The 23,510-nt window shown below is 39.7% G+C and overlaps 1 protein-coding gene across 2 annotated transcripts in view; it reads left to right on the forward strand.

Moving 5' to 3' along the window:
* LOC131440695 (inactive dipeptidyl peptidase 10) overlaps window positions 1-23,510 on the forward strand; it is a 176,944-nt gene that overhangs the window by 115,917 nt on the left and 37,517 nt on the right. For both annotated transcript variants that reach the window (XM_058612207.1, XM_058612208.1), the window contains 7 exons: window positions 1,528-1,672; window positions 8,992-9,277; window positions 9,346-10,172; window positions 10,239-10,430; window positions 10,485-10,537; window positions 10,603-10,710; window positions 10,764-10,969. In XM_058612207.1, the coding sequence (XP_058468190.1) occupies window positions 1,528-1,672; window positions 8,992-9,277; window positions 9,346-10,172; window positions 10,239-10,430; window positions 10,485-10,537; window positions 10,603-10,710; window positions 10,764-10,969 (1,817 nt within the window). The remainder of the gene's footprint in view (window positions 1-1,527; window positions 1,673-8,991; window positions 9,278-9,345; window positions 10,173-10,238; window positions 10,431-10,484; window positions 10,538-10,602; window positions 10,711-10,763; window positions 10,970-23,510) is intronic.

The raw sequence follows: 23,510 nt of genomic DNA on the forward strand, positions 1-23,510 counted from the left end.
TACGTTTGAATTATCAAAAAAGAGGTACTTACGATCAGACAACAAAGGTTCGAGCTCGTCGGAGACGAACCAATTTACCAACTCATGCGCAATTCTATCAGAGTAGAGAGTTACGTCCAAAACCTCCTCTCTTCCCGATCTCGCAAAAGTTGGACGGTTTCCTGTATTGACTATGTGCAGGTTTGTACTGCTCACAAATTCCATCTTATCAGAAGCTCTCAAATTTATATCTGTGCTGCCCCAAATGATATGGTGAGCATTTATGCCACTGCCGATTACAAGCGATAAATCACTTTTGCAGCAGTATGATACAACCTTTTTGAAGTCATCGTTTGGCGAAGGTTCGTTTTGCGGCAAATATGCCGAACAATAGACATTTTTTCTGTCTATGCCGTCAATAGTCATACCAACTGTGACAGCACAAATATCCCGAGTTGTGAGCTCCGATATGAGAGAAACATCGAGAGCACTATTTGCAAGTATGCATGCTCGATGCATTTCACGTGGATTAGTCATACCGTTCTTGTTGAAGGCAACAAAGCCTGGGTTTAACAATTTTCCAACGTAGAAGTTTCTCTTTTGAAAATATGGTTCTTGAACCAAAGCTATAGAAGCTTTACCTTCTTGCAGAAGTCTAGATAGATTTATAGTTGCTGTACTTTTATGCTGGAGATTGATTTGTGCTACTCTAACCATTATCAATTAGAGTAATGAACACTCCATCTCCAGCATTTATCGTACATCAACTAGAAGAAACCAAATATATTGGCTTATAATCACCTATAGCGAACCATGTAAGGATTTTTAAAAATGTTTTAATCATTTTAATCCCACGAGTTGCGAAGAAAGAAGTCGTCCGCTGTGCCGGAGCTTCACATACACAGTAAGGGAAAACCCCAAGATATTCCGTTCACGACTGAAAACCCCAAGATATTCCGTTCACGACTGCATTATTTAACCTCCTGCAGCCATGAAGTCATCGGCACGGAAATACACCTTGACTTAGGAGTTCCTACAGAAGAGAAATATTTGAAGTATGTTAAAACTGTCTGTAAAGTAAAGCTGTACAAGGTTAGATTAAAATAAAGTCTGTGCAATATTATTTTTTTAATTCGAAGACAAAAATAAAATTACGAAATAAAAAAACATAGCGATCCGAAAAAATGTTTTACCCTTTTTTAATGAATATTATATGACACGGCTCTAGATTTTATTTGCTAAAAAAGAGCCGGCTTAACTCTAATTCTAATATATTAATGGAAATAAATGATTCTTCTAAATATTACGCAATTCTTAGAGATCGTATATATATATATATATATATATATATATATATATATATATATATATATATATATATATATATATATATATATATATATATATATATATATATATATATATATATATATATATATATATATATATATATATATATATATATATATATATATATATATATATATATATATATATATATATATATATATATATATATATATATTAATTCGCTGTTTTATTCAACAGGTGCAAACGACATGATGATGAATGGTATACCAGACTGGTTGTATTCTCATGTTGCAGAATTGAGAAGTTCTACGCTACAGTTCTCGCCTGATGGACAGTATTTATCGTACTTGGCATTCAATGTTTCGAATGTGCACCGATATCAGTAAGTGTTTTTGCATTAGAAAAACCACATAGAACAGAGATCCACGCTAGCACAAATTTTTTCAAAAAAGCTGTGTAAAGCACGACTTTACCAGCATGAACTACCATTGTATGGATAAGGGATCACTAAGCTCCTCAAAGCGTCTCTACAGGAGAATTGCTACTTGGTGATTGCATTCTTAAAAAACCGTTAAATTTCTTACATAAATTGAAATTTCTACTTGGATGTCTGTTCTCTGTGAAATTACTTTCTACCAGGGCTGCTTTTACAGAGGGGCAGTGGGGGCACTTACCCCCGGGCTCACGAGCTTGGGGGCTCTTGGCGGGACCCGCAGAGCAAAAAAAAATTTAGTTAGTAAGGGGACACAAATAAATTTTGCCTTCGGGCCAATTAATACGTAAAAGCGGTGCTGCTTTCAACATAAAAAAGTTTTGCACATTTTTGAAATCTCAAGCACGCTTTCGAAATAATCTCTAGACCAGGGCCGTAGCTAGAGCCTAGGGGCTCTGGGGCCACAAGTGAATTTGGGGCTCCTCATATGGAAAAATGTTTTCAAATTTCAAAGTATATCTAGGGTTGTCTATAGAAAAATGTTCAATTTGAAGTATTTTCATGACCCCCTTCGGGACCCTTTCCCGTTGTGGGCTTTGGTACACCGCCCTACCTGCCCTATGATAGCTACGGCCCTGCTCTAGACCTATATTATTACAAACACTACAACGCTTTGGTATCGGAGGAATAGCAGTGGTTTGATAGCTTTATTTTTGAGAGAACCCAGTGAACTGTATTTAATTATGTTGTTTCGAGTTTCCCAGGAAATTCATTTGGTATACGACAGGGTAGTGTTTTGTTTATTATGACCGGTTTTGTTTATTGTGTACACTTTGCAGCGATTTGAACAGCCGGTAATTATCTCGTCAAACATTAAAACAACTGAAATTCTCGATATTTTGCTTTCACCGAGATTTTCGATTTCTAGAAAACTATAATGCCGAGATTTTAAGCAAAAAATGAAAATAAAATTTTAAATATAAAATAAACATTATCATTGATTTATTTATTTCAACATTATGCTGGCTGTTGAACTAATACTCAAGGAAATGTAAAATAAGAAAAAAATATGTCCCATGAGGAAAATATTACCGAAGATATACATCGTAGAATTGATGTACTACCATGTTATTTGCAGTAGAGAACACAATTCGATCTTCCGCAGAAAATCAGATTCCGGCTACAACGAAAGTAATGGCTCACTAAAACATTGAATTTTTAAAGAAATATATCATGCCGAAGCCCGATCAATTTCATGCAGTGGATTAGCGTTGCGAGGATCTTTATCCCGTAATATCGAATAATCTTCGAACATTGAACAAATTTGTTCTTAATATAAGAAATATATCGCTATATTCGGATTCAATTTTAATTTGAGACTAATTTCACATATGAACACATGCACTTATTTTCATCACTCAGTTTTGCACTGAAGAAAAATGGTTACTTTGATGAATCACCGAATTTCGGTTGTCTAAAACTTGTTTACCGAGATTTCGGTAAGTTTATATCATTAATTTGCTGATTTCGGAAAAATGTCTGAATTGTTAACTAACGCCGAGATCAAAATTATGTACATTGATATTTCTAGTAAATACGAGATCAAATACGGTTGGCACGACCCTCTTCAATTCAATTAATCTTTGCATGTGTGTTTGGTATAGTAAATTTATTTTTTACTCGATTAGAATTTTTTTTTACTCAAGACTAATTTTTGAAAAGGGGGTATGTATTTTAAGCCGTAATATTTTTAATCAATTATAACTCGAAACCTATAGCAACTACAGAAACTGGTTCTAAAAAGAAGTTGTAGGTAATCAATTGAACTTTCTAGAAAAATACACACTGAATAGAAATCATACAATTTTTCGTAAAATCAAAAATAACGTTAATTTTTTTATGTTCTCGTTTATTTCACCGCACGAGTTTTCTTATTTGTTACCACAAAAAACGTCAAGTTACAAGGAAACTAAAAAATGTTTCAAAAAGTTGAAGTGTTCAATCTTTTATGTCGGTATGTAAATGCTGAATAACTTTCACATCTACCAACCAAGCGATCGTATCATATATGTTTTGGAAACGTCAATTCAGTACGATTTCTGTCATGGATCGCTTCACACCGAAATAACGCGCTGGAATAGTGACACTTTACATCGAAAACAGTCGTTCCATTGTGTTAACTCAACGTGTATGTCGGAAAAAATATGACGGCGACATTGACTGGCCACCCAGATCACCTGACCCCTCCGGACTTCTGTTTTGGGGTTATCTGAAAAGCAAGGTTTACGCCAACCAGCCTCAAACTATTGACGAGCTCAAGGCAAACATTCGTGCCGAAATCGAAGCTATAACACCCGAGATGCTCGAATAGGTAATGACAAACACAGAAAAAAGGAGTCATTCTGTAATTGATAATATAGGTGGACACTTAATTGATATTGTTTTTGAAAACTACAAGGATCAGCCCCATGGGGTTGTTCGAGCCGTTGATGTGGAACAAGGCAACCAAAATTTCCAATGATTGACATTTTCAATTGATCATCACACTTTTGAATCCGCTAATGCACAAGAGTCTGCTTAGATTGATCCTTATTAGGAATCAACACCGAACACGCGAACCCCGAATATAGACTCTATTTATCGTGATTTGTATTTGTTTCGTAGCCGACGAAATTACATCAATAGCACAAATGTATACATTTAAATGTTTGTACATGCTTGCGATACGGATATCGATATTTAAGCTTCTCTTCACCAAGCTTGTGTTCAAGTTCAAGCAGTTATTTTTATAGCGTTTCTTTACCATTACTACCATTTTGCGATTTCGGTTGAAGCGATAAAATATTTCTCATTATCAACCGAGTTCATCTTATATAAATTAGGAAATTAGTCTTATGCACTCAAAATTTACCCTGGGGTAGTTGTCAATTTCTCAGGCAAAACGGCATAACGTGAGATTTTATCCAATCTTGCATGACACAAGATCAGAGCATACCAATAAAAGCTTCAAATCGTTTATGGCACTTTTTGTCTTGCTGTGTAGCAAAAACCTACCTCTAGCAAGCTACGCATAAGACTGAAACGTTAGCTATAATTTCTCTTCTATTTGTAGATTCGCTTACTCCTTCAAAACCGTCGACTATGGTAGGGAAATCCGGTATGCCGGAGATTTTTTGCAGCCAAAATAGGACACTGCTAGCTATTATTCAACATTTCAATGATATAAAATTAAAAATACATGGCTATGAACATTCAAATCAATACGTAGAAATATTTCCAATCAAATGGTGACATAATATTAATAATTGATATAAAATTGCCTGAGCTGCAATTGTTCAAAACCTCACCACATTTCTACGTGTATTTTTCTTGAGTTTCTAGTTTGCACCGCTATATAGAAAACAAACCAAATTGTAAGCAACCAAACTGAATAAAAATACACTTATCAAAATCGGTTGTTTTTTTTTCTCAAAGTTATTCAATGTTGTCATACCGATATAAAAAATGAAGTACCCAGTATATATATTCGAAATATCGATTGTTTCAAGCAAATCAACAAAATGGAAAATTATTGGAATATATCAGGGATCTTAACTTATCATTATTATTATTATTATTATTATTATTATTATTATTATTATTATAACTCTTCACCCTTGTCAGTACTTGAGCGGTTTGCCTAATTATGAACTGCAGGTGGCATAACAGATCAACATAAAATTGAAATTGAAATGAAATTGTGATAATTTTCCATTTTGAAAAATCAGCTCATAACACTTACCTCTTCGTAATTAAATTTATTATAACTAAGTATACTGGGAATTTCTAATTTTTGCCTTGTAAAGCTGTAATCGGTGTTCGAAAACTATGATTGACTACTGTTCCCTTAACGAGGATGCTTTGAAAATAGGAAAATGGTATTTTAAGCGATTTTTTTCCAAAAAATTTTAATATATTTCAAAGCTAATTTGCACATTATCGCCGTTTTCTTTATGCCTGTCGGTTTTACATCATCTACTTTGAGCGAAAATTCGTTCAACTCAAGCAGCCACACTTTGGCGCGCACTCCCTGGCACTGAATTTCACATTAATGGCAGCAACATAATTCTTTCAATGTTTCATCAAAAATATGATCAGGAATTTAGGATAATATTTGAAACGTGTGAGAATTAAGAACTCAAAAATTAGTTTTTCTCAAAATTTGAAAGCAACGCGGAAAACTCTTTATTTTCGCTTGGGGTTTTCGCGCAATGACGACGATTTTGTGGTAGTCAGGCACATATCTTCAACTGAACGTTATAAAAAGGGAACCGTGGTCGAAAATCGATCATCATCATTCGCTATGGCTAAAACGCGCCATAGATCCGAGAAGGATCCAAAGGATGCTAAGCGTCTGAAGCCATGTGATATACATGTAAACGACCGTTTGCTGAGCAACAACCAATACGCTGACCTGGCCTGGGGGTGTTTCTCGCGGACCCACGTAGAATCGTCATCTGGAAGACACTCGTATTACATTCAATCCATCGACCATTGCCGATCGCCAACTGCAACTGCAACTGAATCTGCCAGAATCGACCATTGCGACCGGAATACGTCACTACCCTAATGATAATACCCTAGTTTTAAGTTAGTCGTTAATCAAGATAAGAAAATACCCTTGGCATCTTAGAGCTTTAGCAGTGTGCCTTTAAATATATTATTAATGAAAAAAAAAAATACGCTGACCTACCAGTTGATGTCGAAGATGAACTGCAGAAGAAGGAAAAGATGCCGCCTTACATTATTTTATTACGCTGATCAGCAAAGGACTACAGGCAACAATCCGTTTATGTACTGAAGGCTACAAAATAACTGTTCCGGCTTTGAATCACTACAAAGCAGTGGAACGTTACCTGAAGAAGACAAAAGGTTGTACTTCGAGGACTACCCGACATGATGGAAGCCGAACTGTCAGAGGCTGGACTAAAGCCTGTGATGGTGTTTAAAATGAAACGACACAACACGGACAATCGAAAGTATCGAGATCAACTGTACTTTATTCATCTGGAGAAGGTCTCCAACACCATGAGTCAACTGAAAACGATAAAATCTTTATTTCATATAATCATCGAATGGCGAATGTGTAAACCGGTACATCGGGATGTCACACAGTGCACGAACTGTTTGAACTACGGCCATGGAGCGAAGAATTGCCACATGAAAAGTCGGTGCGGGAAATGTGCCGATTCACACAATACCAACGATTGCCTACTAGATGACATCGCAGTAAAATGTGTGAACTGTGATGGCGACCATCCATCTACTAGCAAATCCTGTCCCAAACGTGCTGAGTTCACAAAAATTCGACAACAGGCGTGCCGTAAACAATCAACGCGCAGGAATGTTCAACAGTAGAATGAAATTAATTTCCCTCAGCTTCCACCGAAGAGGGATATATCAAATTTGTCGCCACTTTCTCACAGCAATCCAAAAGATTTAGAAGCTGGATCACAAAAAGATACTTCCTCCAAAATCAAGGATGACTCTGGTGACTTATTCTCTGCTGAGCAACTGATCGTCATTTTTGAAACAATGACAACAAAACTACGAAACTGCAAATCACCGCCTTTGGCAAATTCATCATCGAATATGCAATATAATGAGTTGGTTGTAATAAATTGGAATGCTTGCTCACTTAGTAGCAAAACTACTTAATTGTGCGACTTTCTTCAAGAGAAGAATGCCGATATTGCTAGATCTTCTAGATAATACGTGTACATCATTGAAGCGAGATCTGGCTATGCTAACTCGACGACAGAACAAATTCATTATTACTGGGGACCTGAACGCACGGCATGAGCTGTGGGGAAACAAAAGCCAGAATCGAAACGGACTCGTACTTGCCGAAGATTACGAAGCTGGACAGTACAACATCCTCGCTCCGGTTCAACCAACGCGACTTTCCTGATCGGGAGTTCATTCCATTTTGGATATATTCATCAGCAACATCGCCATAGACATCTATCCGGTTGTCTACAACGAGCTCTCTTCCGACCTTTTTCCAGTAATATTGACGTTGGGATCTTCACCAGAAACAGTGCCTATTCAACCTCGGAGGAACTATTATCGCACCGACTGGGTCCAATTTGCAACAAATCGCCGACCAACTTATTAATATCGATTTACCACTAGATTCCTCGATGGAAATCGATGCGACTCTATCTTCCTTCCAGCATTCAATCACAGTCGCTCGTGATAGGACGGTTTCAGTACAACATATGCCGAGTTCCTCTCTTCAAATTGACAGTGTCACCAAAAAACTCATCCGACTTCGAAATATCTACCGGAGGCAATATCAACAAACTGGCATCTTAGATAAGAAGACCTCTTATAACAACTTAACTAGGCGATTTATTAATTTTAGTTGTTTGACGTAAAGCCGCCATAACTAAGTTCAGTTTTTGCAATGACTGAGCGGAAACATATATTGGAGAAGCCAAATGAAAGAAAACTAACAGAAAAGATGAATTTTTGGAAAAAGATACGCTCAAAGACAGGACTCGAACCTGCGTTCTTATGCATTCCGTGCATACGCGCTACCATATCGCCACTCTGAATCTTGTTTTAGTCACTCTAAAACGCCAGACAGACATAGTAGAACGTACATCGAACATGGTCTACATCCTGGCCGTCACCCGACCGATACCTTCTATCCAAACATCTTCTCTGTCCATAAAACACTAGTCCTCTCGCTTTATACCTATTTCTCCGATCAAGCATTGAGTAGGAGAGTGTATTTATAATCGCTTCTTTAATGGTGCCAGTCGCTGGCTGGAATACGGGTAAAATTCAATGACAGGCTATGGGACCGAGAGACCTATCATTTGAATTTATGTTTGTGTAAATCGGTCCAGCCATCTCCGAGAAAATCGATTGCTTAGTTTTGTTATATACACTCACACATACACACTTCGACATTTTGCGTACTCGACGAACTTGGTTCAAAAGTTGGGTTCCTGAGAGATTACATAGTCATAGAATAAATTTGTGAGATTTTAATCAACAATTAATCGCAACAACATCTACAAGTGTTCGTCAGGCTGCTCATTCAACAATTTGTTGAATTCAAATGTTTACACACAGTTCATATGTGAGCCTGAATATTTGTTATCTGTGGTAATACCGTAACATTATTTTACCATAATTTATTTACAATGACGCGTGAATGATTTGGGATGAATAATTTGTATTAAGTAAATAATATAAACTATTTTTAAACATTTTAGGTACGTATGGTATGGAGCTAATGATCAGTATCCTGACATAAAAGGTATTCGATATCCAAAGATTAATTCACCTAACCCAAATGTAACCGTTCACGTGGTAAACCTAAGTGTACTGAAATTTATTTCTCAGAAAAGTATCATTATTCCTAGTTTCATAAGCAACGATAGCTACGTAGGTGGTATGGAATGGTTATCTATATCTGAACTCTCAATCACATTCACTAATAGACATCAAAATGTGTCTCACACTTTGCTTTGCACAGCACCTACCTTTGTGTGTAATGCGGTAAGATCATTACATGAGTTTCAACATTACATGAGTTTCAAACAATATATGACATTCGTTTTTTTCAGGTTTTTACCGAGCAAGCTGCTGAGAATGGTTGGGTTTTAATTTCTGAAAAACCTGTTTTCATAACAATACAATCCGAGCCTATTACAAATTCAATAATTGATAACAGTAGTATAAAGATAGAAACTACTACAAAAATGGACCGGAACTCGAACACGAAACAGGCAATACGTCATGTTTTTATATTAAAACGACTTGCTGTACGTGATGGATCTCATGGCCATTTTCGTCAAATTGCTTTGATTCCTATGGAAACAAAAAGGCCTATTATATTAACTATAGGGCTTTTTGAAGTTACTGAAATTATCGGATATGATAGACAAAGAAATTTGTTATATTTTATGGCCGCACCACATCGAAAACCAGGACAACGTCATTTATACAGCATGCAAATCTCATTGCACAAAAGTGTCGAAGCAATCGTTAGGGAAGCAAAAGATTTACAGCCATACTGCATGACATGTGAGTCAGAGCCATATAGATCATTTAGTTTGCTTAGAGTATCCAATGAAACGGCTAATGAAATGAGCATTCCAAACAATTGTTTGTACAACAAAATATATTTTAATGTCGATTACACATTTTATGTTCAAGAATGTCTCGGACCGGAATCGCCCTCTTTGTATATCGTCGACGCCTCGAGTGGCACAAAGATATATATTCTGAATGACGGGAATCATTTACGCAAGCGTTTAACAGAATTAGCCAAACCACAAATAATGACATTTAGCGTTGAAATAAAATACGACTTTAACGCTCAAGTAAAACTATTTCTTCCACCGGGAGTTAGAGAGGATGATGATATCCTACTTCCACTGATACTACAAATGTAAGTATGAATTTCTGATACTAAAATTACGTTATCTTTTACTTAGTGCACATTTGACCGTTTCAGTGACGCAACCCCTGAATCACAGCTTGTATCAGAAAAATATACATTTGATTGGAACTGGTACTTGTGTAGTTACCAATCTTACATTATTGCTCAAATAGACGCAAGAGGATCTGGCTTTCAAGGAGAAGCGTTGAAGACCCAAATCCGGGGCAGAGCTGGCATCGAAGTAGAAGACCAATTATCTGTGCTAACGTGAGTAATTTAAGATACACATTCAAGCATACGTTCAGTATTAAATATTTTTAGTTACTTACGAGATAATCTGAAACTGGTTGATGTCAATCGTATTTGTGCCTACGGTAAGAATTGTACCGCTATTGTTATATTGTTGTAATTCCTATGTATTTTTAAAACACGTTTTTAGGTTGGGGATATGGTGGCTACATAGTATCTATGATGCTAGCAAGTGATACCGATAATGTTTTGAAATGTGGAGCAGCTATAAATCCAATTGTGTCTTTCAAATATTATAGTAAAAGAGCACTATTTTGTTAGAAATACCATTTTGAAAATAGCCTTTTTTAGATTCATTTTTCACCGAGAGATACATTATTCAACCCGCTGATAACGGACGTGCTTTACTCGATACTGATCTTTCTATGAAAGCCGGAAATTTGGCAAACAAAAAGTTTTTACTAGTTCACGGTACCGCTGATACGTTGGTTCATGAGCAACATGCCGCCTTATTAACAAAATCTTTAATTGAAGAGGGAGTAATGTTCAGGCACCAGGTCAGTATTTATTTTTCCATGACATGAAAAACGCAATTTTCAAATTAAATTGATTACCACTAATTATTACATGAACTAAACCAAGTTATTAACTTTCGTAATCTCCGATCTAATCCATTTCTCTGAATTCAATCTGCGCGCACTGATTACGGCTATTATGAACCGTTTTCTAGCATGTGCCGTCTATATAATCAATGTTCTTACGTGTTCGATTTTCACCTGTCTCGCAACACCGTGAAACATTATTTCTGAACTACTTCTCTACTTCTTAAGTAAAATTCGGTTACCCGAATAAAAAATATTGTAGAAAAACAATACGATTTGTTGTTACAAAACCTTCCACAATTTCGCTTGACCATTGAAAAATATTTTAATGTATTGTTATACACTATTCAATTAATTGTGAACATGCTTTATACAATAGTATATATACAGGGTTCGCCATCTAACATTGTTTTTTTTTAACTAGCGGTTATTTCGACATTGGTAACCTTACTGTCACTTCTGATTTGACAGATTTTTGCCAAAAAATCATCTTCTCGGATGAAGCACATTTTCATCTCGGCGGGTATGTTAATAAGCAAAATTGTCGCATCTGGGGGACGGAAAATCCGCAAGTTATCATGGAGAAGCCGATGCATCCTCAGAGAGTGACGGTTTGGTGCGAATTTTGGTCTGGCGGCTACATTGGGCCATTTTTCTTCGAAAATGAGGCAGGACCCGCCGCCACGGTCAATGGCGAGCGTTATCGCGCTATGATTAGCGATTGGTTCTTCCCGTCACTAGAAGAGGAAGACTTGGACACCATTTGGTTCCAACAAGACGGCCGTGCCACACAGCCAACGCTACGATCGATCTTCTGCGCACAGTTTTCGAAGATCGAATTATCAGTCGAAATTCGGATGTCGTTTGGCTGCTGTGATTTGACGCCGTTAGACTATTATCTTTGGAAGGCTTTCAAAGATAAGTGTTATGTGAACAAGCCAGAGACAATTCAAGCCTTGAAGGACAACATTTGTGCAGCTATAGCTGAAATAAAGCTGCATACAATCGAAAATGTACTAAAAAACTGGACCGACCGTCAGCCATTTGAATGAAATTATATTCCACAATTATCCGGAAGGATTGTACTTTAATATGAAAAAAATAAATTTTGAAATCGGATGAACCGTTTGTGTTTTATTGCATGTTTAAAAAAAAGTTACATGGCGAACCCTGCAGGTTGTTAAGTATCCTAACAATTCAAATCATAAAATTTTCTCATACATGTTTTCTTGGGAAACAATCAAATGTACAGTTTGCATATTGTTTGAAACACCACGTGTACACTAAACTCAATTGTGAATCGTAGAAACAATATACTGAATCGTTGGAAATGAAAAAAAAATCTCAAGATACAACAAAATGTATTGTAACCCATAGATCTAATTGTGAATCAATCGTTTATGCTGTAAAATCAATGGTTTATTTTTTTACGGGTAGCAACAGGATTAGTTTTAATTATTAGTAATAAATATATGACAACGTATCTGTTGGATTATTGTAATCTGTCCGACTCCGTCTCTTTACCATATCCATTGAAAACTAACTAGATTCGCTCGTCGGAAGTAACACGTTCATTAGTTCCTCTTTTTTCGTTATCTTCCACCATCCATTTTTCAATCTATAATTATAGTATGCGTCAGAAAATAATGAGACTCAAACATTTTCAATTCCATTGGGGCTTAGTATCTTTATTATCAACTTTAAACATAGGGGACGGGTATATCGTGATGGGTTAGTCGATGCCTTTCACGCAGCCCACCTGGGTTCGATCCCCAACCCCGCACATAGGGTCAGAAAGCTTTTCTGGCCCGAAGAGACGAATGACCTTAAAGTTCAAACCTCTATAATTGAAACAAAACATAATCTGCATTTCCATAAAATGTTCGTAAAAGATTAACATTGGCAATACAATCTGATCAGTTCGTATCGAACAATCGTTCAAATCGGTCGCTTCGTTAGAATCTCCCCAAGCGGAGAGTGCCAATTTGTGAATTGCAACCTTTTGTTACGGGTAATTTCAGTACCAGTGTTTAGGATCGGAGCTAATCCATCTCGATCAAGTGAAATTCGATCCGTTGTACGGATAAAAAGTGCATTATTCGATACCACAAAAATCGTTGTGATAACACGTGATTACAGCAACGAATCTCCATATTGGCTGCCAAGGTCGAGCTCTGCCTCCCGGACGGTAGCCAGCTCGGACTTAGCCTTCCAGACATAAATTGATAGCCTATCGGCAATACTGTATATGTGCAGTGAAGACGTGTGTGATAGTAGTAGTGTGTCTGAAGATACTGCTTAGCATCCACCGCCATCGTGCAACCAAACACGTGGTCAGCGTTCATTGGTTGCTGTGCTGATTATATGTTACCTTGAGTAGCGTTCTGCACACCAGCAGCAGAGACGATCATTTTGCTGACCTTGAAGTGAACCAGTGTTATATCAAGCTAAGTATTATTGTAGTATTTGTTCTCTCTATCCTTCTCGCTAATATATATTTGTAAAGCGTCTCCCTCACCTTATTATGAGCGAGGGTGGAGGCCTTTCCCCCTCAAATGATAAACCCCTCATCAATATGGAGGGTATAGATGATCTTCCTCCCTCTGACAATCCATCTCGTACTCGCGTGTGGCCGATCGGTTCTGCTGGGCCTTATGTGGTATATTTCCGGTCCAAAAAAGATGAACCGCTTAATTTGATGCAAATATCGCGCGAACTGGCTAAACATTATCCGGACGTGATTCAGATAACAAAGGTTCGAGCAAAAAAATTGAAAGTGGTTGTAAAAACTATAGAGCAGGCGAATAAGATCGCTCGCCACGATGCTTTTACACGGAGCTGTCGAGTCTACATACCAGCGTGAGAAGTAGAAATTGACGGCGTGGTCACGGAAGCGAGCCTGAATTGCGAAGACCTTCTGAAGCATGGGGTTGGTTGTTTCAGGGACCCTACACTTCAGAAGGTAAAAATATTGGACTGCAAGCAATTGAACTCAATAAAAATTGCAGAGTATAATATATTTTTTTTTTTTTACAAAAACATATTCTCCATCAGGCTCGTTTCGGGTGACTTTTGCTGGATCTGTTCTTCCTAACTTCATCCTTCTGGACAGAGTTCGCTTACCGGTTCGACTTTTTGTGCCGCGGGTGATGAATTGCACTAACTGCAAGCAGTTGAGCCATACAGCCACCTATTGCGGCAATAAACAGAGATGTATTAAATGTGGAGGAGACCATGTGGATGATTCCTGCGGTAAAAAAGCTGAAAAGTGTCTTTACTGTCCCACGTACAAACTGCGCGGGGAAAAATTGAAGCGATCTCTTAAGGAACGTTCCAAGCGCACTTTCGCAGAAATGCTGAAGAACGCCATGCCACCTGTCGAATCGGTAAACCTTTATGATTGTTTGCCTTCTGACGAGATTGACTCCGATGATCCTCAAGAGGGAACATCCTTTGCTATGCCTAGCGGTTCTAGGAAAAGAAAGCCAACCTCATCTCCTAAACTGCCTTGTAAAAACCCAAGGGTGTCCTCTGCGGGGATCAACAAAGTTACAACACGGGGAAGTGCTTCACAGAAACCGAAGCAAAAGGCTCCTGGTCTGGCAAACTTAAGATCAGACCAAGAATTTCCATCACTTCCTGGTACAACAAAAACCCCCAGTACCCCCAAAATTCAACTAGAGAATCAATCAAGTGCTGGACTACTGAAATTCTCTGATATTGTGAACTTGATTTTCAGAACCTTCAATATCACTGATCCTCTTAAAAGTATGATGATGACATTTATGCCAACAATTAGAACATTTTTGAAGCAGTTGACTGCTACATGGCCCCTCCTTTCAGTGATTGTATCCTTCGATGGCTAACTCATCGAACGGGGTTGAGGATTCAATCACTGTCTTACAGTGGAATTGAAGAAGTATTATCCCGAAAATTGATTTCTTCAAAATTTTAATAAATAGGGCGAAATGTGACGCGTTTGCATTATGTGAAACCTGGTTGACTTCAAATATTTCCCTCAACTTCCACGATTTTAACATTATTCGCTTGGATCGAGATAACCCCTACGGAGGAGTACTTTTAGGGATCAAAAAGTGCTATTCTTTCTATCGAATTAACCTCCCCTCGATACCAGGTATTGAAGTGGTCGCATGTCATATCACAATCAAAGGCAAGGACCTTTGCATTGCTTCCATTTACATTCCCCCAAGAGTCTCGGTTGGGTTCCAATGGCTCAGCGATATCATGTAACTCTTTCCTGCGCCGACGTTAGTTTTAGGAGACTTTAACTCTCACGGTACGGGATGGGGTTGTCTTCACGATGACAACAGATCAACCGCGATCTATGATATTTGCGATAACTTCAATATGACTATTCTGAACACGGGAGAAATGACACGGATTCCTCCACCACCAGCAAGACCAAGTGTGCTGGATTTATCCCTTTGCTCGACCTCGTTGCGGCTAGATTGCAAGTGGAAGACAATCCCTGATCCCCACGGTAGCGATCATCTACCTATCGTAATTTCAGTCGCCAGAGGATTGAGACCATTGGAGACAATCAATGTTTCGTATGACCTCACACGAAATATTGATTGGAAATGCTACGCAATCTTGATATCTGAGAAACTAGAAATAACACAAGAACTTCCCCCGGAGGAAGAGTACACGTTTTTGGCTGGCTTGATTCTCGATACTGCGATTCAAGCTCAGACGAAACGTGTACCCGGCGCGAAAACTAACATCCGTCCTCCCAACCCGTGGTGGGACAAAGAGTGCTCATCACTGAACGCGGAAAAATCTTTAGCATTCAAAAAGTTCAGAAAAAATGGAACATCTGAAAATTATCGGAATTACGCAGCACTAGACAAGCAAATGAAGAACTTAGTTAAAGCAAAAAAACTAGGTTACTGGCGACGGTTTGTTGACGGATTAACCAAAGAAACATCGATGAGCACTCTTTGGAACACTGCTCGACGAATGCGCAACCAAAACAAGTCGAACGAAAGCGAAGAATATTCTAACAACTGGATATTCGATTTCGCAAAAAAAGTATGCCCCGATTCTGTTCCGGAACAGAAGATCTCCCGCGTCGCGACATCGAATACAAACGAAACACCGTTTTCGATGGTAGAGCTCTCACTTGCGCTCCTGTCGTGTAACAATAAAACCCCGGGGCTAGACAGAATTAAATTCAACTTGTTGAAAAATCTGCCTGACACCGCCAAAAGACGCTTGCTGAATTTATTCAACGAGTTTCTAGAGGGTAATATTGTCCCACACGACTGGAGACAAGTGAGAGTGCTTGCCATTCCAAAACCCAGGGAAACCAGCCTCCGATCACAATTCGTATAGGCCGATTGCTATGCTTTCCTGCATCCGGAAATTGTTCGAAAAAATGATTCTCTTTCGTCTTGACAATTGGGTGGAGACTAATGGCTTGCTTTCAGATACACAATTTGGCTTCCGCAAGGGAAAAGGAACGAACGATTGTCTTGCGTTGCTCTCAACAGAAATTCAAATGGCATTTGCTCGTAAAGAACAAATGACATCAGTTTTCCTAGATATCAAGGGGTCTTTCGACTCAGTTTCTATAAATATCCTGTCTGAGAAGTTGCATCAGCATGGTCTTTCGCCAGTTTTGAATAACTTTTTGTTTAATCTATTGTCCGAGAAACACATGTATTTCGCGCATGGTGATTTGTCGACAATACGATTTAGTTACATGGGTCTTCCTCAGGGCTCATGCTTAAGCCCCCTTTTATACAATTTTTACGTGAACAACATTGATGAATGTATCAACACACCTTGCACGCTAAGGCAACTTGCCGACGACAGCGTTGTGTCTATTATAGGACCCAAAGCTGCCGATCTCCAAGGACCATTACAACATACCCTCGACAACTTGTCAACATGGGCTCTTCAAATGGGTATTGATTTCTCTACGGAGAAAACTGAGCTGGTTGTATTTTCAAGGAAGCGAGAACCAGCACAACTACAACTTCAATTAAGGGGTGAAACCATTGCTCAGGTCTTCACATTTAAATATCTCGGGGTCTGGTTCGATTCCAAAGGCACCTGGCAGAGATGCCGATTTGTCTGTAAATCTGCAGATTTGGGGTATAGTGCTGCAGACATTTTTTGTAGTGCAGACTTTTACAGACTTTTGAAATTCTCGCAGGCTTTCGTCTATATTAACAGACTTTTGAAATTTCCGCGACCTTTTTTGTTGCTCGCCAAGCCAGTTTTGCGTGCTGCCAGCAAGACATCCTTGCTCACTGCAGATTTTTTTTCAGATTTACAGACCCTGTCTGCAGATATTTGAAATTTTTACCTGGCATCTCTGGCACCTGGGGATGTCATGTTAGGTATCTGAAACAAAAATGCCAACAGAGAATCAACTTTCTTCGTACAATAACTGGTTCATGGTGGGGTGCCCACCCAGGAGACCTGATCAGGCTATACCAAACAACGATATTGTCCGTTATGGAATATGGATGCTTCTGTTTCCGATCCGCCGCGAACATCCATTTCATTAAGCTGGAAAGAATTCAGTATCGTTGTTTGCGTATTGCCCTAGGTTGCATGCAGTCGACTCATACGATGAGTCTCGAAGTTCTGGCGGGCGTCTTACCGTTGAAAAACCGATTCTGGGATCTCTCATATCGATTGTTGATCCGATGCGATATCTTGAATCCGATGGTGATTGAAAACTTCAAAAGGCTTGTCGAGCTTAATTCTCAAACCCGTTTTATGTCCTTGTATTTTGATTACATGGCTCAGAATATTAATCCTTCTTCGCTTGCTTCCAACCGTGCTCATTTCTTGGATACTTCTGATTCTACTGTGTTTTTCGACACATCCATGAGAGAAGAGATTCGTGGAATTCCGGATCACATGCGCCCTCAAGTGATCCCTAACGGGTCCACGGGCTTCGGTATCTTCAACAAAAACATCACCGCTTCATACAAACTCAGTGATCCTGCTTCAGTTTACGTCGCAGAATTAGCTGCTATTAAGTATACCCTTGGGATCATTGAAACCTCGCCCGATGACCATTACTTCATTGTCACGGACAGTTTTAGTTCAATAGAGGCTCTCCGGGCAATGAAGCCAGAAAAGCATCCCCCATATTTCCTGGGGAAAATACGGGAACACTTGAGAGCTTTATCTCGACGGTCTTATCAAATTTCCTTAGTCTGGGTCCCTTCGCATTGCTCTATTCCGGGCAACGAAAAGGCAGACTCATTGGCCAAGGCGGACGCATTAGATGGTGAAATTTACGAAAGACCAATTTGAATGCACACCTCCGGCGTATCGGCCTCGTGGAGAGCGGTCTCTGCACTTGCAGTATGGGTTATCACGACATTGAACATATTGTCTGGGCATGTACCGAGTATTGTGGCACCAGATCGCAGCTAATGGACTCCCTTCGGGCCCGAGGTTTATCACCCGGGGTTCCAATACGAGACGTTTTGGCCCATCGAGACCTTCCCTATATGTCACTCTTGTACCAATTCATAAAAAACATCAACTTACAAGTCTGATCTGTGTTCTGCTATCCTCCGATGATATTTCAATTCAAGCTCGATTCTAACATCCGCTCGCAACTCCTCATCCAACATCTGTTCACCATCTTCTTCGGAACTAACAAGTTCTTGTGCTGACACTAATTTTTTTTGCTCCCCCTTCTTTTGTTTCTTCACTATCTCGACGTGAACTAATTAGATCTTTTCGCTGACCTAAGTAATTTCGCTTTCTAACCCCTTTTTTCAACAACATTTATTTCTCTCTGTTTCACTCCTTCTCTTTTAACTCGAGCTCTAGATTTTCCTTTTAATTCATATTTCACAACTCTTCTTACCGTTGCTTCTGAAACATTAGGCTGCTTTTCGATGCTTCTCATTCTTCGAATGGGATTACGAGTTACTTTCATATTAATGGATTGTATCAACCCGAACCGGAACCTCAGGCGGTCTACCTCGGGCCCTAAGGGATTCCAGTAACTTCGACCTGGCGTCACGATACTCTACGCACGACCACACGACATGCTCGATGTCCTGATAACCGTCGCCACAGGTGCAGAGACCGCTCTCCGCGAGCCCAACACGACGGAGATGTGCGTTGAAAGTGTAGTGATTTGACATGAGCCGCGACATAACACGAATGAAATCGCGACTCACGTTCATCCCCCTGAACCAAGGTTTCGTCGATACCTTAGGGATAATGGAGTGTAGCCATCGTCCCAGTTTGTCATTCGTCCATGAAGTTTGCCAACTTTCGAGAGTTTTCTGACGAGAGATACCAAAAAATTCATTGAAGCAGATTGGTCTTTCATAAATATACCACCTTAGCCAATGAGTGTGCCTTTTCATTGCCCGGAATGGAACAATGCGAAGGGACCCAAACTAACGATATTAAATAAGACCGTTCAGATAAAGTACTCAAATGTTCCCGTGTTTTCCCCAGAAAATAAGGGGGATACTTTCCTGGCTTCATTGCCCGGAGAGCTTCTATTGAGCTTAGACTAGCCGTGACAATGAAGTAATGGTCTTTGGGCAAGGTTTCAATGATCTCAAGGGTGTACTGAATGGCAGCTAATTCTGCAACGTAAACTGAAGCTGGATCACTGAGTTTGTACGAAGCGGTGATGTTCTGATTGAAGATGCCGAAGCCTGTGGACTCGTTGATGTTTGATCCGTCAGTGTAAAACACCTTTTCACAGTTCACTGTTCTAAATTTATTATGAAAGATATTAGGGGCCACTCGAGGGCGTACGTGATCCGGAATTCCACGAATCTCTTCTCTCATGGATGTGTCGTAAAACACAGTAGAATCAGAAGTATCCAAGAAATGAGCACGGTTGGAAACAAACGAAGAAGGATTAATATTCTGAGCCATGTAATCAAAATGCAAGGACATAAAACGGGTCTGAGAATTGAGCTCAACAAGCCTTTCGAAGTTTTCAATCACCATCGGATTCAAGATGTCGCATCGGATTAGCAATCGATGTGAGAGATCCCAGAATCGAATTTTAAAGGTAAGACGTCCGCGAGCACTTCGAGACTCATCGTATGAGTCGACTGCATGCAACCTAAGGCAATACGTAAACAACGATACGGAATTCTTTCCAGTTTCATGAAATGAGTGTTCGCCACGGATCCGAAGATGAAGCATTCGTATTCCATCACTGACAATATCGTTGTTTGATACAACCTGATCAGGTCTCCTGGGTGGGCATCCCACCATGATCCGGTTATTGTACGAAGAAAGTTGATTCTCTGCTGGCATTTTTGATTCAGATACCTAATGTGACATCCCCAGGTGCCTTTGGAGTCGAACCAGACCCCGAGTTATTTAAATGTGAAGACCTGAGCTATGGTTCCACCCCTTAGTTGAAGCTGTAATTGTGCTGGTTCTCGCTTCCTTGAAAATACAACCAGCTCAGTTTTCTCCGTAGAGAACTCGATACCCATTTGAAGAGCCCATGTTGACAAGTTGTTGAGGGTATCTTGCAATGGTCCTTGGAGATCGGCAGCTTTGGGTTCTATAATAGACACAACGCTGTCGTCGGCAAGTTGTCTTAGCGTGTAAGATGTGTTGATACATTCATCAATGTTGTTTACGTAAAAATTCTATAAAAGGGGGCTTAAGCATGAGCCCTGAGGAAGACCCATGTAACTGAATCGTATTGTCGACAAATCACCATGTGCGAAATACATGTATGGCAGCTGGGTATCGAGTTCTCTACGGAGAAAACTGAGCTGGTTGTATTTTCAAGGAAGCGAGAACCAGCACAATTACAGCTTCAACTAGGGGGTGGAACCATAGCTCAGGTCTTCACATTCAAATATCTCGGGGTCTGGTTCGACTCCAAAGGCACCTGGGGATGTCACATTAGGTATCTGATTCAAAAATGCCAGCAGAGAATCAACTTTCTTCGTACAATAACCGGATCATGGTGGGATGCCCACCCAGGAGACCTGATCAGGTTGTATCAAACAACGATATTGTCAGTGATGGAATACGAATGCTTCATCTTCGGATCCGTGGCGAACACTCATTTCATGAAACTGGAAAGAATTCCGTATCGTTGTTTACGGATTGCCTTAGGTTGCATGCAGTCGACTCATACGATGAGTCTCGAAGTGCTCGCGGACGTCTTACCTTTAAAATTCGATTCTGGGATCTATCACATCGATTGCTAATCCGATGCGACATCTTGAATCCGATGGTGATTGAAAACTTCGAAAGGCTTGTTGAGCTCAATTCTCAGACCCGTTTTATGTCCTTGCATTTTGATTACATGGCTCGGAATATTAATCCTTCTTCGTTTGTTTCCAACCGTGCTCATTTCTTGGATACTTCTGATTCTACTGTGTTTTTCGACACATCCATGAGAGAAGAGATTCGTGGAATTCCGGATCACGTACGCCCTCGAGTGGCCCCTAATATCTTTCATAATAAATTTAGAACAGTGAACTATGAAAAGGTGTTTTACACTGACGGATCAAACATCAACGAGTCCACAGGCTTCGGCATCTTCAATCAGAACATCACCGCTTCGTACAAACTCAGTGATCCGGCTTCAGTTTACGTTGCAGAATTAGCTGCCATTCAGTACACCCTTGAGATCATTGAAACCTTGCCCAAAGACCATTACTTCATTGTCACGGCTAGTCTAAGCTCAATAGAAGCTCTCCGGGCAATGAAGCCAGGAAAGTATCCCCCTTATTTTCTGGGGAAAACACGGGAACATTTGAGTACTTTATCTGAACGGTCTTATTTAATATCCTCAGTTTGGGTCCCTTCGCATTGTTCCATTCCGGGCAATGAAAAGGCACACTCATTGGCTAAGGTGGTATATTTATGAAAGACCAATCTGTTTCAATGAATTTTTTGGTATCTCTCGTCAGAAAACTCTCGAAAATTGGCAAACTCCATGGACGAATGACAAACTGGGACGATGGCTACACTCCATTATCCTTAAGGTATCGACGAAACCTTGGTTCAGGGGGATGAACGTGAGTCGCGATTTCATTCGTGTTATGTCGCGGCTCATGTCAAATCACTACACTTTCAACGCACATCTCCGTCGTGTTGGGCTGATGAAGACCCATGTAACTGAATCGTATTGTCGACAAATCACCATGTGCGAAATACATGTATTTCTTGCACAACAGATTATACAAAAAGTTATTCAAAATTGGTGAAAGACCATGCTGATGCAACTTCTCAGATAGGATGTTTATGCAAACTGAATCAAAAGCCCCCTTGATGTCTAGGAAAACTGACGCCATTTGTTCTTTACGAGCAAATGCCATTTGAATTTCGGTTGAGATCAACGCAAGACAATCGTTCGTTCCTTTGCCCCTGCGGAAGCCGAATTGTATATCTGAAAGTAAGCCATTAGTCTCGACCCAATTGTCTAGACGAAACAGAATCATTTTTTCGAACAATTTCCGGATACAGGAATGCATAGCAATCAGCCGATACGAATTGTGATCGGAGGCTGGTTTCCCTGGTTTTTGAACGGCAATAACTCTTACTTGTCTCCAGTCATGTGGGACAATATTATCCTCAAGAAGTCTATTGAATAAGTTCAATAAGCGCCTTTTGGCAGAGTCAGGCAAATTTTTCAACAAGTTGAATTTGATTTTGTCTAACCCCAGAGCTTTATTGTTACACGATAAGAGCGCAAGTGAGAACTCTACCATCGAAAACAGTGTTTCTTTTGTATTTGACGTCCCGGCGCCGGAGATCCTCTGGTTCGGAGCAGAGTCTGGGCATACTTTTTTAGCGAAATCGAATATCCAGCGGTTAGAATATTCCTCGCTTTCGTTTGTGGTGTTTTTGTTGCGCATTCGTCGGGCTGTGTTCCAAAGAGTGCTCATTGATGTTTCTCTCGATAATCGTCTACGAATTGACGCCAATATCCGCTTTTCTTCGCCTTAATCAAGGTGTTCCGTTTTTCCTAAACTCGACAATTGATGAAGTTCTCTCCGCGTTTAATTCTGAGCACTCTTTGATCCACCACGGGTTGGGGGGGGGGGGAGGGGGGTTGTTAGTCATCGCGCCGGGTACACGTTTCGTCTGAGCTTGAGTCGCGGTGTCGAGAATCAAGCCAGCCAAAAACGTGTGCTCTTCCTCCGGAGGAAGTTCTTGTGTGGTTTTTAGTTTCTCAGATATCAAATTTGTGTAGCATTGCCCAATCGAGGCTCTTGGGGGAATGTAGATGGAAGCAATGCAAAGCTCCTTGCCTTTTCATTGTAACATGACATGCGACAACTTCAATACCTGGTATCGAGGGGAGGTTAATGCGATAGAAAGAATAGCACTTTTTGATCCCCAAAAGTACTCCTCCATAGGGATCATCTCGATCCAGACAAATAATGTTAAAATCGTGGAAGTTTAGGGGTATTTCAGATGTTAGCCTAGTTTCACACAATGCAAATGCGTCACATTTCAGATTATTTACTAGAAATTTGAAAGCATC

This window comes from Malaya genurostris, chromosome 1 (genome assembly GCF_030247185.1).
Source record: "Malaya genurostris strain Urasoe2022 chromosome 1, Malgen_1.1, whole genome shotgun sequence".
In the NCBI taxonomy this organism is placed as follows: domain Eukaryota; kingdom Metazoa; phylum Arthropoda; class Insecta; order Diptera; family Culicidae; genus Malaya; species Malaya genurostris.